Here is a 14597-nt window from a genome sequence, read left to right on the forward strand (position 1 = left end):
ATACATAATTATATTGAATTGGTCTAAGTTTGTTATAGGACATAACTATAATTAGACCATCATTATTCTTAACTTAAGGTAAAAGTAAAAGGCTTAGATAAGGGACAATAATTGAAGTCCTTATTGGTGGTAATTGAAATTGATAGACAGATAGCATTTAAAAGTATTTTTTTTTTATCGACCAGTCAAATCATAAATCAAAGATTTTAATTCGATTTCTCTTATAATTCCTATTATGATATATTTGTGATCTTTAATTGAATGTTAAATAATTGTGATATGAAATTTTGCTCATTGCATCTAATAGAATCCTACAAAGATTTAGATAAGAATCAAACTTAAAATCTTAATTGAAAAAAATGATATCTTTTCGAATTGAAATAGATTCGATTCTTTTAAGATATTGTTGTTGCACAATTATTAGTTTATTACTTTGTGTAACTCCCACTTCCAATTTTATGGAACGTGTGCAAAATAATATTCAGGCAACGTAAATTGCCTATAACAATTACAATTTTATGGGATATTTACCTAGAGCAAACTCGGGTAACTTGATGACTTGATATAGTAAGTTTTATTTTATTTTTTTAAATAAAAAGATAAATTAAAATTAAATGTCAAAAGAAATGTAAAAAAAAGTTAAATTTTTTTAAAACTTTTACGTAAATTTAAAATTTTTTTCTCTAATTTTATATTAATTTTCAGTTTACCTTTTTGGTAAATGAACTACTATTGCAAATCATCCAGTTATCCAAGTTTATTCTTGGCAAATATCCAATAAAGTTGAAAATATTTCATGGTTAATTAATAGGTGAGATTATTGTAAGAAAATCATGAGTAAATTTGATTATTCTAGGTAATTTTTCCTTTATAACATTCATCTATGTAGTGTCAAAATATTAATAGTTATTATGATCGGTAATTTATTATTTATCAATAATTCGGTTTGGAATTAATTTTGTTTGAATCAATTGGATTGAAAGTCCTCTTATGCATCTCATTTGCTGAATTTCAATTGCACGTGTTATATTTGCCCTAAAATATTACTTTATTAGGTTTTTGATGTATTTCTCATTTAGAGTAGTTTATTTTAAGAGATAGAAATTTAAATAAGAGTTTTGACAAATATATATAAAATAATATTTATGCATGTGAGGTCTTGTTATATACATTTTAATGCATAGTTTTTTTTTATACAATTTATATATATATATATATATATATATATATATATATATATATATATATATATATATATATATATATATATATATATATATATATATATATATATATTTAAAAAGTTATTTTGAAAACTGTGCAAAAAGTAAATGGAAAGAAAAAAGAAAACGGAAAAAGTAATATTTAATAAAAAAGTATTTTTCGTCTTTCATACCCAGCTCATTAAAGTTTATCCCTACTTACTGTATCTTTAATACCTAGTTATAATTTCCTTAATGTTTACCGAGTAAGGGTGTTGTACTTATGATATCTTAGATATCTAGTTAAATACCTTAGATAACAACTTAGAAATACCTTAGCTTAATGGGTCTGCCTAGTTAGAAGTTATCTCTCAAAAAAACCGTTTCTCACAAGAATTTGTAAATTATAAAATAATAAAAATAATGAGTAGAATGGCAAGGTGAAGAAAAAGATTGACTATATTGTTTGAAGATTTTGATCATGCTTATTCAACTTTTGAACTCCAAATGTCATAATTTATCTTGCTCTATATTTCATCCATTCTGTTATATTTATATTTTTCTTATTTAACTACTTTAAATTACCTGCTACATTACTATTTGTCTTTTTTGCCCCAAATTTTTCGTATCTATAACTTGTTAACTTTACACCTATATTTTCAGAGCTTATAAAGATTTTTTAACATAAAAAAATACTAATTTCTTAATTCTTGTACACAATCCTTATCAAACAGGTAAAACAAAACAAAGGAAGTATATTGTCAAGGAACCAACTCAACAAAAAACTTAAACTGATGGCTAAGAACCTAAGATATGTTATATACTCCAAGATATACTCCCTCCAATTCTTTTTACATGTTTCATTTTCTTTTTGGCTAAGTTTACTTTACTTGTCCATTTCTATTTTAAGGCCTATATTTATAGGTGGTCTTCTTATTTTTTTAATATTAAAAATACCTAATGTTGCACATGAGTCTACTATTTTAGGTAGTCCCCTCCAATTCTTAATATTAAAAACACCCAATATTACACATGAGTCTACTATTTTAGGTGGTCCCCTCATTTTTTAATATTTGTGCTCAAACTAAATGGAACAACTAAATTGAATGGAACAACTAAATTGATCAGGGTAATCCCGTTCATTTTTGGGCCCCAGAGCAAAAGATAAAAAATATTCCAAAAAACTTAAGGCGTAACGACTAATATAATACAATTTTTATTTTTTGTTGTTAATATTTAAGCTGCTTTATATAAAAAGCACTAAAAACTTATATTACTTAGTAAACAGTGTAAGTTATTAAATTTAATTCAAATTAATATCACTTATATACATAAGAATAAATTTTTTAAGCCCTAAAAAATTTAAAATCTTAAACGATAGTCCGCTGCGGCCTTGAGTATGATAAAAGAAAAAATAAGATTCCATACGGAAAACTTTGGTCAAATATTACCTCATCATCAATGTTGACCTTGAAGAACTAATAATTTTTGTTTCCCATATTTGAACTTTGAAGTAATTAATGCTGCAGAATGGTCATTTGGAAAGACTGGTAGCTTATTAACGTGGTAGATTGACCTGGTATTTTGTAGACGTATTAAACAAATTTAATAAATTATTTTAGGGTATTGGTCTATTACATTTAACGGAGGTGCCCAAACCGGGGTGTTTGTATTAGTCTATATATAAGTGGGTTGGCTTAAGTGGCTTGTATTGGTCTATATAAAAAGTTTCCGATGGGATTAAAAGGTAGATTTTATCGCATTGCAATTAGGCCGGCGTTGTTGTATGTGACAGAATATTGGCCCGTAAAAAAGGTTTTCGAACAGAGGATGAAAGTAACAAAATTGCGCATGGTGAGGTGAATGTGTGGTAATACTATGATGGAAAGAATAAGAAATCAGGAGTTCAGGGAGAAGTTACGGGTTGCACTTCTCTCCGCAAAGATGCGGGAGAACAGGTTGAGGTGGTTTGGGCATATGCAGAGAAAGACACATGACGTTCCAGTAAGAAGGATTAAATGCATCATAGTGACGGGTAAGAGAAGTCGAGAAAAATTTAAGAAAACGTGAAAAGAATAGATTAAAAATGACATGCATGAACAGATTTAATTAGCTCATAAATCAAAATTTAATAATATAGATAATAATTGTGACCGAATTAAATACCACTCTAAATCGATTCTTGATTAAACTAAGATACTTGTAAATGTTGATAATATCGAAAACTTTGGCATAGCCTCTTTCATATCACACTTTCATACATCCTTTACGAAAAGATCTTTTGATCTAATATAATTTTTATAATTTGAATACTGTTTGTTTTCATTTTGTTGTTGTCGTTATTTTTTCCGCAAATTTTAATGTAAATTTAAAAATTAAATAATTTTAATTATGAATTTTTTAAAAATTCTAAAAAGTTGATATTTAGAAAGTTTATATTGAGACGAATATATAAAAATTTCACATAAATATATTTTTCATATAGATCAATGAAAAATTCTAGTCAAAATACTAAAATTTGTAAACTCTAATTGAGAAGAACATGTGAAAATGGAGAAAGTATTACATAATTAATTGTTGATGATTGATATTTTCCTACACTGTATATGCCTTCATAAACAAGTTATTTTGAAAAAATTCCAATCTTGACCGATACTCTACAAAGCGAAGTTCCAACAGAGTAGAAATATGGTGGGTCCACCCACTGAAAATGATAAGTGTAACTAAAAATAATGACGTGTAACTGAAAACATGTCAAAACAATCAGATTTGAATTTGGTCGGATTTGACCCAATTTTTTGGATTTTTTAGATCGGATTATTTTTAGATTATGAACTAAAAAGTTTCTAATTATAACTTACTAATTTTCAGTTGAATTTTATATTATTTTCGAATCAAATCAAACTTTAACATGTCTAATCACCTTCATACTACGAGATTTTGACAATTGGAGGAGGATTCACAAATTTTCATTCAAGAAGATCTTCTTGTGAGACCATTCTAAATTGAGTTAAATAATACTCCCTCCTATTCAGCTTATGTGTCCCATTTTCTTTTATGGTTAAGTCACCTTAATTGTCCCATTTTTATTTTTCGTATGGGTTTTTGACTTTTATACCCTTAGTAGCTTTATCTTATTTTCAATTATACCCTCTATTACCCATATTAATTTTCCTCCCTTACATTAAAAACCCATAATACCACTCTCTTTCCTACCCTTAGGGGTCCCACTTTTGACTCTCCTTAAAATCCGTGAAAAGTCAAATGAGACTCTTAAGATGAATAGGAGGGAGTATTAACCTATAGCTCTTTAATACTTTAACCCGTCCTATTGAGTATTACATTAAAATTTACATTTTATATATTAAAATAAAATATAATTTTTTATTATTTCAAAATATATAATTTGAACTCGTGCCATCATGAGATTGCAAAATACTTACGGCCAGTTTTGTTAGTGGCATCAAATGGTGGTAATGAAAATGGTTTATAGTGTAAAATTTCATCAAAAGTTTCATATTATTTCCATAGTAATGAAATTTTGACCATAAAAAAGTTTTTTTTTTACAAATTTTCATTACCACCTAACACCACATCTCCAATTGTAATGCATTGGAATGAATTTTATGAAGAAAATAAGATGATTGAAGTTAGACAAGCATGATCATTAAGGTAACAAAGAGATTTTTCAAACAAAACTATATTAATTTTTCTTTCTCATTATTATCGTTTATTACCACCTACCAAACGGATTGTTAAAGTTGATTGTGGATTTTTTTGTTTTTGAAATTGAGTTGACGAAGAGGATTTGGTGAAAACAAATGTTAAAAAGGTTAAAAATAGACTTTTTATAAACACAAAAAAATAAAATCCAAAAGACACAAAACTTCAGGGGCCGAAGCGAGAGGTTCGGAAGAAGTTAACTTTTTGGGGTATTAGCTTTTGTAAGAATTGAGCAAAAATTTCAGAGGCAGAATATACAAAAACAAACAAAGTTGAGAGAATGTTCAACAATGGCGATTAATAATTCATTTCCTACAATAATAATTTTTACAATTAAATAAAAACAATATATTAATAAAGGGGAATTTTTTCTGTAAAAAAAAAATCACTATCATCTTTATTTTTTAAATTTCTTTTCCTTCTTATATGTTGGCTTCTTTCCCCAACCCCTTCATTTCCTCTGTCTTTCTCATTGAATTCTTCCATAATCTGATAATTTTCAATTGATTCTATAAAAGGTTTTGTTTATCTCCCAAAGATTTCATCTGGGTTTGTCTTAAATTTTGAAATGATTATGAAAATCGTTTAATGTTCTTGGATTTTGATCAAAACATCATTAAATTTTCCAACTTCAACGGTCATTTCTTCTGTTCTTGTAAAAGGTGTAACAATGGCGGAAGAAGGAATGATGCCATTTTCTGTAGTTTCGATTATTGAAGATGTTATTAGACAACATGGTACACGATTAAGCGATGTTAATTTTGCATCAAGAAAAGCAGAGGAGGCTTGTATGATTCCTTTTTTCTTCCTTTAATCTCTCTTTTTTTTATGGGTGTGTTTTTTCTCATAAATATTAGTAATTTTGACCGCAATCTTCTTTATGGCTTTTTGGGTATGGATTACCGTCTTTCATTTTTAACCAGAGTCTGTTCGTAGTTTTATGAGCAATGAATATATGATGATAATTAGTCATTTCATTAATTTCAATGTCAAGGGATGAATAATGTGTTTATATGCCATTTGTAAAATTAATTGGGTTTTGAGATCATCATTATTAGCCGATTGATCAATTAATCATTATTTGATGGCTTGATTTCTGATATAATGCAGTATGATTATTGATAATAATGAAAATAAATTTTAGTTTTAGTTTTCATAAAAGGTGTTACGTCATTCTCTCGGTAACAGAGCTCTCATCGTCGATAGAGGTGTTCATTCGGGTGATCAGGTTGATTTCAGGTCATGTGTTTTGGGTCGGTTTAAAATCGGGTTTTGTATCTACATTGGTTTTAAATAATTGGAAATCCTTTTTTAAGTCAGGGCAAATCGGGTTCGATTACAAGGTCGAATTTTGGTATGTTTTGAACACCTCTAATCCTCTACGTGTGTTTTACCTTTCTACCGTTCCAAGGGTAATGAATGTGAATGAATTTCGTGGAAAAAAGAATAGTTAGAGTATGAAAACCATGATCATAGACTTCATTAAGTAGTTTTTCTGGTTAAATTACATTAAATTTTCATCACGATTTCATGCATTTAATAAACAACCTGTTTTAAATCAAATGGGATTGTTTTTAAATGGGAGTTTGTGTTTATATTTGGACTAATTTGCTTATGTATGTCCAAGTCTCCGATCATGATATAGAAGTATATACATACATAGTTGACCTTGATTTGGGATGGTTTTAAACATAAAAACAAAGGCCGCATCCTATCGTGTCGGCCGTGTTGTAAAGGTTTTGAAAGCGGTAAACTGATATTTCCCGTGTTGTCAATGGGTGTAAAACAACCGCGTTTTGGGCCGTATCAAAAGATATCTTATGGTTTTGACCGATATTTAGGTTTTATGATAACTGCATCACTCCTCTTTCTGCATCACCTTTTCGTTACCACAATAACGACTGTTACCTCATTTTTACTCTATGGTTTTAAATGCTATGATTGAGAAAATATACACAAATACTGAAAGGAGAAGTGAATTTTGTAGCATCAAGGCGATATGACGCAGCAAGGTGGTTAAGGAAGATAGTAGGTGTTGTGTGTTCTAAAGATTTGCCTGCTGAGCCTTCTGAAGAAGATTTCAGACTTGGGTTGAGGAGTGGAATAGTCCTTTGTACTGCAATTAATAAGGTTCAACCTGGTGCTATTCCTAAGGTGATCTATTCACTAATTGTTGTATGTTTATATTATGAGTTATGAGTTTTGATCAGTGTTACATAATTTATTAGCTGATTCGCTTTTCAAATTCGCAGTTCGTGCAAAATCACCATATAAAAGCCTAAAATTGTCTATACTTCGTTTTAAATCCGATTCTCGAGGGAATTAACGAATCATGTGACATTGGTTTTGATGGTTCATTTGCTTTCTTGTGTATAATTGGATGGACACATTACATGTTTTCTGGTATGTTTAGGTGGTAGAAGCTCCAAATGATACGGTAATCATCCCTGATGGCGCGGCTTTAATGGCCTATCAATACTTCGAAAATGTCAGAAACTTTTTGGTTGCTGTGGAAGAAATGGGACTTCCTACTTTTGAGGCATCCGATTTAGAACAGGTTAGTAAAAACCAAAATTGACTATAATTGAATGTTTTGATTTGCAATTATCGAAGCGTGTAACACATCTTGGAAATTGGAAATATATCAAAGTTATTGATCTTAAATCCTACATGAGCCCTATGGGGTGCACCCCGCACCCATTCTTATATTCCTTTCAAGCTTTACTTTGGCCGCATCCTCCATATGGGTATGGGTTGCCTCCTTCCTTTCCTTCCAGACCCTGTTCATAGTTCTTATGAGCGGGATACGCTGACGTTTTCTAACTGGGTACTAAAATTGCCAGGGTGGTAAGACAGGAAGGATAGTGAATTGTGTACTAGCCTTGAAATCTTTTAGTGATTGGAAGGTAGCAGGAGGAAGTGGGGCATGGAAATATTCAGGAAAAACACCTAGTTCTTCTGGCAAGACTATTGTTAGGAAGAATTCAGAACCCTTCATGAATTCAGTTTCGAGGACTTCATCTGTAAGCGAGAGGTCGCTGGACAACGAACAGTGTAGTGATGTTGGTGCTGATTTTAGTGACATGGTTAGCCATTGCTTCTCTTCTTAGTTTACGTTAATAACGATAGATTTAAATCAAATGAATTAACTTCTTTTTTAATGAATAGAGTAACTACCGCGGCTTAAACATGATGATTCGCACGCTTCTTGTGGATAAGAAGTTAGAAGAAATTCCGGTTGTAAGTACCCTTTTGAATAATTTAAGCTTTTGGATGATATTAAGTGTTGATTGATGAGAAACCTTGAAGTAATTAGTTGCTCTTTTACTGATTTCAGATTGTTGAATCCATGCTTAATAAAGTTATGGAGGAGTTTGAACGCCGCCTTACAAGTCAATCTGAAACGGTAAGTAGCTGTACGCACTCTGCAGTAGAGTAGTCGTATCTTCGTTCTTAGCATAATCTGGTTAGCTGACCGCCTAGGCCCCAAAAAATAAGAGGCTTCAAATATTAAATGGTGTTATTCAGGCTCGGTTCTTAGCAAACACTTTTTAATTAATTTGTTTGTAAACTTTTTTATATTTGAAGTAATTTTAGAATATAATGTTGCAATACATTTTGTCGTGAATCATCTTTCTTGAAGTGGGGCTTCATTTTGAAAGACATTGTAAAAATAAATAGGTACTCCAAAAATTTTGCTCCGCCCTTGACTAGCGAGTAGCGAGTAAAGGCACTGTTCATAACATGATTATTGCATTTGGTGTCACTGATTTTTCTGTTCAATATACTACATTGCAATGTTGTATTGAAGAAAATCAGATATATTCAAGATCACATAACGTCTTTATGTTTGCAGATCAAAAATACACCCGAAACCATGTCAGTATCTGGCCAAAATACGTCTCCTGCTGAGTCTCCTAAGTCGGATACACAGGTAAAAACGAGTTTATGATCACATCTTGAGACATTGATCTTGAGTCGCTAACAAGTACCTTTTTTGGTTGTTTGTGTGAAGAATGATTATGACGATGTTATCGACAACATTAAGGAACCAAACCAAGTAGAAGATAAGCGGGAAATTCAGCTCGATATTCCTTGTGGTGCACTGAAAAGTCACATAGACAAGCACGGTGATATCTTTGAAAGGCAGAGGAGTAGCATCGAGGTAAGAAAACCAATTTTTTCGAAACTGAAGTATTTTAATGTATAAGACATACTTTTTCTAACAATGCCGAATCATTTTAGGAACTGAAACAAACTGTTTTCACTACAAAAGAAAGCATGAAGTTAATGCAAATGAAGTATCATGATGAATTCAGTATTTTAGGTATAATTTCAAAAATTTCTAGTATGGCAATTTTCAGCAAGTATTTGGCCCTATTAACTTTACATGCCGCGGTTTTGTGTTTAGGTAAGCATCTCTATAGTCTCGCTCATGCAGCCTCCGGTTACCAAAGAGTTCTTCAGGAAAACCGTAAATTGTACAACATAGTGCAAGACCTAAAGGGTAAGTGGACATGCGAAAAAAGTTTGGTTTGAATGTTCCCTTGAGCAAGTGCAATGTGCCCTACCACACGTGACTAGAGGTGTGTTCATTCGAGTCACGTGTTTAGGCCAGTTCAAAATTGGGTCTTGTTTCCACATTAATTTTTACATAATTTTAAATTCATTTTGAAGTTGGGTCAAGTCGGGTTTGGTTATAAGGTCGGGTAAATATCGGGTCATTGGATCTGTTTTGAACACCTCTACATGTGACCTCCAAAATTTAGGAGCCTCCAATATTAGTTCGCATTAATTTACATTACTGAAACTTTAGTTTAATTACTTGTTTGTAGGCCCCGAAATTTTGCAATAATGTAAATGGATAGGGCGTTGGAATTTATCGTGTATTTTTGCTGTTCCTGATAACAACACTCTTTGAACTATAGGGAACATTAGGGTATATTGTCGAGTGCGTCCATTTCTACCCGGGCAAGCTAATGGTTTTAGTACTGTTGATCATATTGAAGATGGAAACATTACACTAATGAACCCTGCAAAATATAACAAGGAAGGGAAGAAAACGTTCACATTCAATAAGGTGTTTGGACCTACTGCATCACAAGGTTAGTTGCATTACAAGTCATCTCACTGATAAACCCGGAAATAGTTTGCTAACATTTTTACTTCAGCTGAGGTATACGCCGACATGCAACCCCTCGTTCGTTCTTGTCTTGATGGTTACAATGTATGTATCTTCGCGTATGGGCAAACAGGATCAGGAAAAACTTTTACCATGGTATATTGCCCGAGTCACTCATTTCATGCTCTGTTCTTTTTTCTTGGGGTAAAATTGACCACATTCCTCTAGTCCTCCCTTGAAAGGAATACGGATATGGATTGTTCGTCACCTTCCCTCATCCACATCCTGCCTTTAAGCGGGATATTGGGTATGCTGATGATGATGATACTTAACTTTTGCCGTCATCCAGACAGGACCAAACAATCTCACAGAGGAAACTTATGGTGTGAACTACCGCGCATTGAACGATTTATTCTGTCTTACTGAAGAGAGAAAAGACACTTTTAGTTATGAGGTTTCTGTTCAGATGATGGAGATCTATAATGAGCAAGTCCGAGATCTCCTTGCCATGGATGGCTCGAACAAGAAATATCCTTTTCCCTTCTCTTTTTCGTGTTACTCATCTTGTTTTTCCCCTTATAATGGTTTCTTTTGCTAAATGTCGATAAACACCTATGTTACCTTAACGCATGCATACATTGGAAATTCGCAATAGTACGCAGAATGGAATCAATGTACCAGACGCTAGTAGGTTGCCCGTTTCAACAACAGATGATGTTATCAGTTTGATGAATCTTGGTCATAAGAATCGTGCAGTGAGCTCTACCGCCATGAATGACCGCAGTAGTCGATCTCACAGGTAACGAGATCTAATGCATCGTCTTTAAAAAACATTAAATTTTTCTCGGTTAGAAAGCGAGCAACTGTTAACAAGCACACTTTCAGTTGCATGACAGTCCATGTGCAAGGTAAAGACCTAACATCGGGAGCTGCTTTACGAGGTTGTATGCATCTCGTCGACCTTGCTGGAAGTGAAAGGGTCGACAAATCGGAGGTCACAGGGGATAGATTGAAGGAAGCACAACATATTAACAAATCTCTTGCTGCACTAGGAGATGTGATTGCTTCTCTTTCAACCAAGAATGCACATGTTCCTTACAGAAATAGTAAACTTACACAATTGCTCCAAGATTCCCTTGGTATGTTCTTTTGTTTCTTTGTCTTATGTGGAGGTAATCAAACAAGTTTCGGTATAATATTTGGGTAGGGTTACCTTTTGTTTTTTTTGTTGAAACGGGTGTCGTTCGAATTAGTTACAATTTTTTTTTGTTTATGTGAAGTTACAAATGATGTTTGCTATCAATAGTCAGTCAGAAACAACTAGTGGCAGATCTGCATGATGTCACTGATGTCAGTTGACATCACTAAAATCCAAAATGAAATCAAATATTACATGTAAATACACCTCAGATGAGTTGATTAGCATATAGTCTTTCATATATGATACTAGGAATCGAAACCCAATAAGCGCGTTCTACTTAAATTGATACCACTCGTTTTTTTCTAGATCCTCCACTGGTCAAACATTCTCTTTGTTATCACACGAGAAATGCTATGAAGTGCTATGTATATTAGGCCCCCAGGCCCCATAACCCTATCCAAAGTCATTTAACGACATTAGGATTATGAAAATACGGAATGTTTATGCATATTCTTCTCATACATCTGATTTTCTGTATCTTTATTTTATCAGGAGGACAAGCTAAAACATTAATGTTTGTTCACATAAGCCCCGAGGCAGACGCCATCGGAGAGACAATCAGTACACTGAAATTTGCTGAGCGTGTATCGACCGTGGAGCTTGGTGCTGCTCGTGCAAACAAAGAGACTGGAGATGTAAAAGACTTAAAAGAACAGGTTTCCTTCATTCACTACCTTCCAATATTTTTCTAGATTCTAGTCCCTCAACTAGAGGTGTTCATTTAGGGTCATCGGGTTGATTTCGGGTCAGTTTGGATTCGGGTTTTGTTTCTTTTCTTTTTTTATAAATGTAAATCATTTTTGAAGTCGGGTCAAATCGGATTCGGTTATAAGGTCGGATAAATTTCGGGTCATCGGATCTGTTTTGGACACCTCTGCCCTCAACTGACTGTCGATATATGGGATTTTGGGTTGTGTTAGATTGCCAATCTCAAGGCAGCTTTAGCCAAGAAGGAAGAAGAATTTGAGTATCTTTCCAATTCAGTAACCAGCACTCCTGAAACATTGAGTGTGAAATCTGCCGCTTCTTCGCCAATACATCCATCTTATCGCGCTTCAAGAGATCCCTTGAGTGGTCGGAAGAGTCCAGTGCAAGATGCCAGTAACAACAAGGTAGATAAAGGCTTCTCTTTTTCACTTAAATATATAGACACATTTCATTAGTAATTTGAAGTTGAATCGTTTAGGGCCTGTTAAAGGCCTATTTTAGCCCGCTCTGAATATAGTAGAAGTTGGCCCTTCAAAAGTCCGGCCCATTTAAGGCCTTACACTTTAAAACCCCGTCTAATAAAGGGTCAGGCTCGATAGGCTCCGACCCGTTGTACACCTCTATTTATTACCCCAATGCCATTAAGCAGCTTTGGGGAGGTTGATGTACACAACATGACCCTAGTTAGTGATAACAAAGAGGTTGTTTACGATTGAACTTGGTAGCCACCAAAACATAGAGTTTGATTCTTAATCAGTGTCACGTGATTCGCTAATCGCCTTGCATATCGCAAATCGAAAAAAACGAATTATGGTTAGTTTTAGGCTATTTTTGAACAATTTTGAGTGAATCGCGAATCCAAAAGGCGAACTAACTAGCGAATTATGTTTCACTGTTCTTGATATTAAGTAGTTTGATAGCAGCGTCTAATTTATCGTAATTTATGGTGTGGAAGAAGAAAAACAACTCAACAAAGCCACGAAGAAGAAGCTTGGATCCGAATGATCTCCTCTCGAACACAGCACATTGGCCTCCGTTGAGTGCCAACAAAGCCGAACAGAGGAATTTGGCAGCGGCAGATTGGATGGACAAGATCTTGAAGAAAAATAAAGTAGATAAAGGTAGGTCTATAGAAAATTTTGTGGAAGAAAATAGCTTGGAAGCTGATAAGAAGGATTTCCAAGACGATGATTCCCAATTCAACATGTATGATCTAATGACTCCAGAGAGTATCGATGAGTTCGAGATAGCAACCAGTGACTCGTCTGAGCAGGATTTTCAAGTTCATCTTCCAAGAGTTGCAAGCTTACCAAATGGTATGGGATCAAAGATCAAGAAACCTACACAAGTTAAACCATCGAAAAGCCCCGAAAAGAGGTACTTTACAATGTTCAAAATTGGATCTTGTGTCTACATTAGTTTTTACGTAATCGTAAATCCATTTTTAAGTCGGGTCAAATCAGATTCAATTACAAAGTCGAGTGAATATTGGGTCATCGGTCTGTTTAGAATAACTATTCTCCTCCAAGCAAAATGATGAGATTAAATTGCTCGGATTTGTTATGATCTGCGCTATTTCTCATTAATGAAGTCAAATATATACAAGAGTACATGGGTTTGACTAAAGGTTCCAATAAGCTATTTAAAATAACAAATAAATTATTGTACAATAGTATCTATTCTAACATGATCAGCTTTACTTATGTTTCTTAATTCCGATAAATTTGTTATTAGGCTTGTACACAACATATAAGACCGGCATAAGATGAAAGTTGGTTGCATATAAATCTGATTAGGTTCCATCTTAATCAATTAGTAATAGGGAGAGAAGCCCATCAAGCTTATATGTTAATTAATTTTTCTCTAATTCTTCGATGTGGGATTATATGAATTATGATGTGATTTCTTCGATGATCAGGAGTTTGATCCCTATGCCACCAACGCGAAGATTATCGAATGGATCAAGTGGTGCACCCGCGATCAAGAATGGAAAGCAAGGTGTCCATATGAAATGGAAGCCAGGAAGTACAAAGTAAACTGTAATTCTATTTTGCAAATATCATGTTGATGATTGCTTGTCATCCTCCATTTTTAAGTATTTTGTTTTTTTGAAATAGTTAGAAGGAGGGAGGGTGAATGAGTTGAGAAAGGCTTTTATTTTTATTTTATTTTATTTTATTTTATTTATTTTTGAAATGCAAAATGGCAACTAATTTTCATAATGGTGGTGATGTTTAAAGTATATGCAGTCCCACCAAAAATTAATTGCCTTTTGATGTCTATAAGGGTGTTATTTTGGTGAATGAGGTTTGATTGGTTAGAAATTGAGTAAGGTATATATATTGTACACATACATGTACTATTTGTATCCTCTTATGAGGAAAATATTTCAAAGATATGAAGAAAAGAAAGATGAGAAATGTTTCGTGTTATTTGGATTTAATTTGTGCGTTTTTTTTAAGGAAATAACTTGATTTTTTTTGAAATAAAAGGTAATTTTATTAAATAACAGGCAATGTATTATTAATACTAAGAAACAAATTGGACTAATTATAGTCCCTTAAAAAAATAGACTAAATATATCTATCTATTGAATACATGACTTATGCCAAAAAAATGCGAAAATATATCAGTTTTTTTT

The 14597-nt window shown here is 32.9% G+C and overlaps 1 protein-coding gene across 2 annotated transcripts; it reads left to right on the plus strand.

Annotated features, from left to right (window-relative positions):
* Positions 1–5176: 5176 nt before the first annotated feature.
* LOC130818134 (kinesin-like protein KIN-14I) lies at positions 5177–14378 on the plus strand. 2 transcript variants are annotated; one of them, XM_057684182.1, is made up of 19 exons: positions 5177–5713; positions 6913–7079; positions 7339–7482; positions 7769–8011; positions 8094–8165; positions 8263–8331; positions 8782–8859; positions 8941–9090; positions 9171–9252; positions 9337–9432; positions 9854–10030; positions 10097–10203; positions 10397–10575; positions 10685–10846; positions 10933–11186; positions 11741–11904; positions 12169–12360; positions 12912–13333; positions 13875–14378. In XM_057684182.1, exons 1-19 carry the CDS (start codon positions 5596–5598, stop codon positions 13990–13992), a joined length of 2994 nt encoding a protein of 997 aa, XP_057540165.1. In that variant the 5' UTR covers positions 5177–5595; the 3' UTR covers positions 13993–14378. The 2 variants fall into 2 exon arrangements, with proteins under 2 accessions (XP_057540165.1, XP_057540166.1); XM_057684183.1 differs by having other exon boundaries at positions 5178–5713; positions 12915–13333.
* The last annotated feature ends 219 nt before the right edge of the window (positions 14379–14597 follow it).

Source organism: Amaranthus tricolor, chromosome 7, assembly GCF_026212465.1.
Source record: "Amaranthus tricolor cultivar Red isolate AtriRed21 chromosome 7, ASM2621246v1, whole genome shotgun sequence".
Taxonomy (NCBI): Eukaryota; Viridiplantae; Streptophyta; class Magnoliopsida; order Caryophyllales; family Amaranthaceae; genus Amaranthus; species Amaranthus tricolor.

Bases quoted from the DNA above. Each gene is read 5' to 3' on its own strand.
- LOC130818134 (XM_057684182.1), top strand. From the start codon at position 5,596: ATGGCGGAAGAAGGAATGATGCCATTTTCTGTAGTTTCGATTATTGAA. The intron at 7,080-7,338 runs GTGATCTATTCA...TGGTATGTTTAG, and splicing joins AACCTGGTGCTATTCCTAAG to GTGGTAGAAGCTCCAAATGA. The intron at 9,433-9,853 runs GTAAGTGGACAT...TTTGAACTATAG, and splicing joins CATAGTGCAAGACCTAAAGG to GGAACATTAGGGTATATTGT.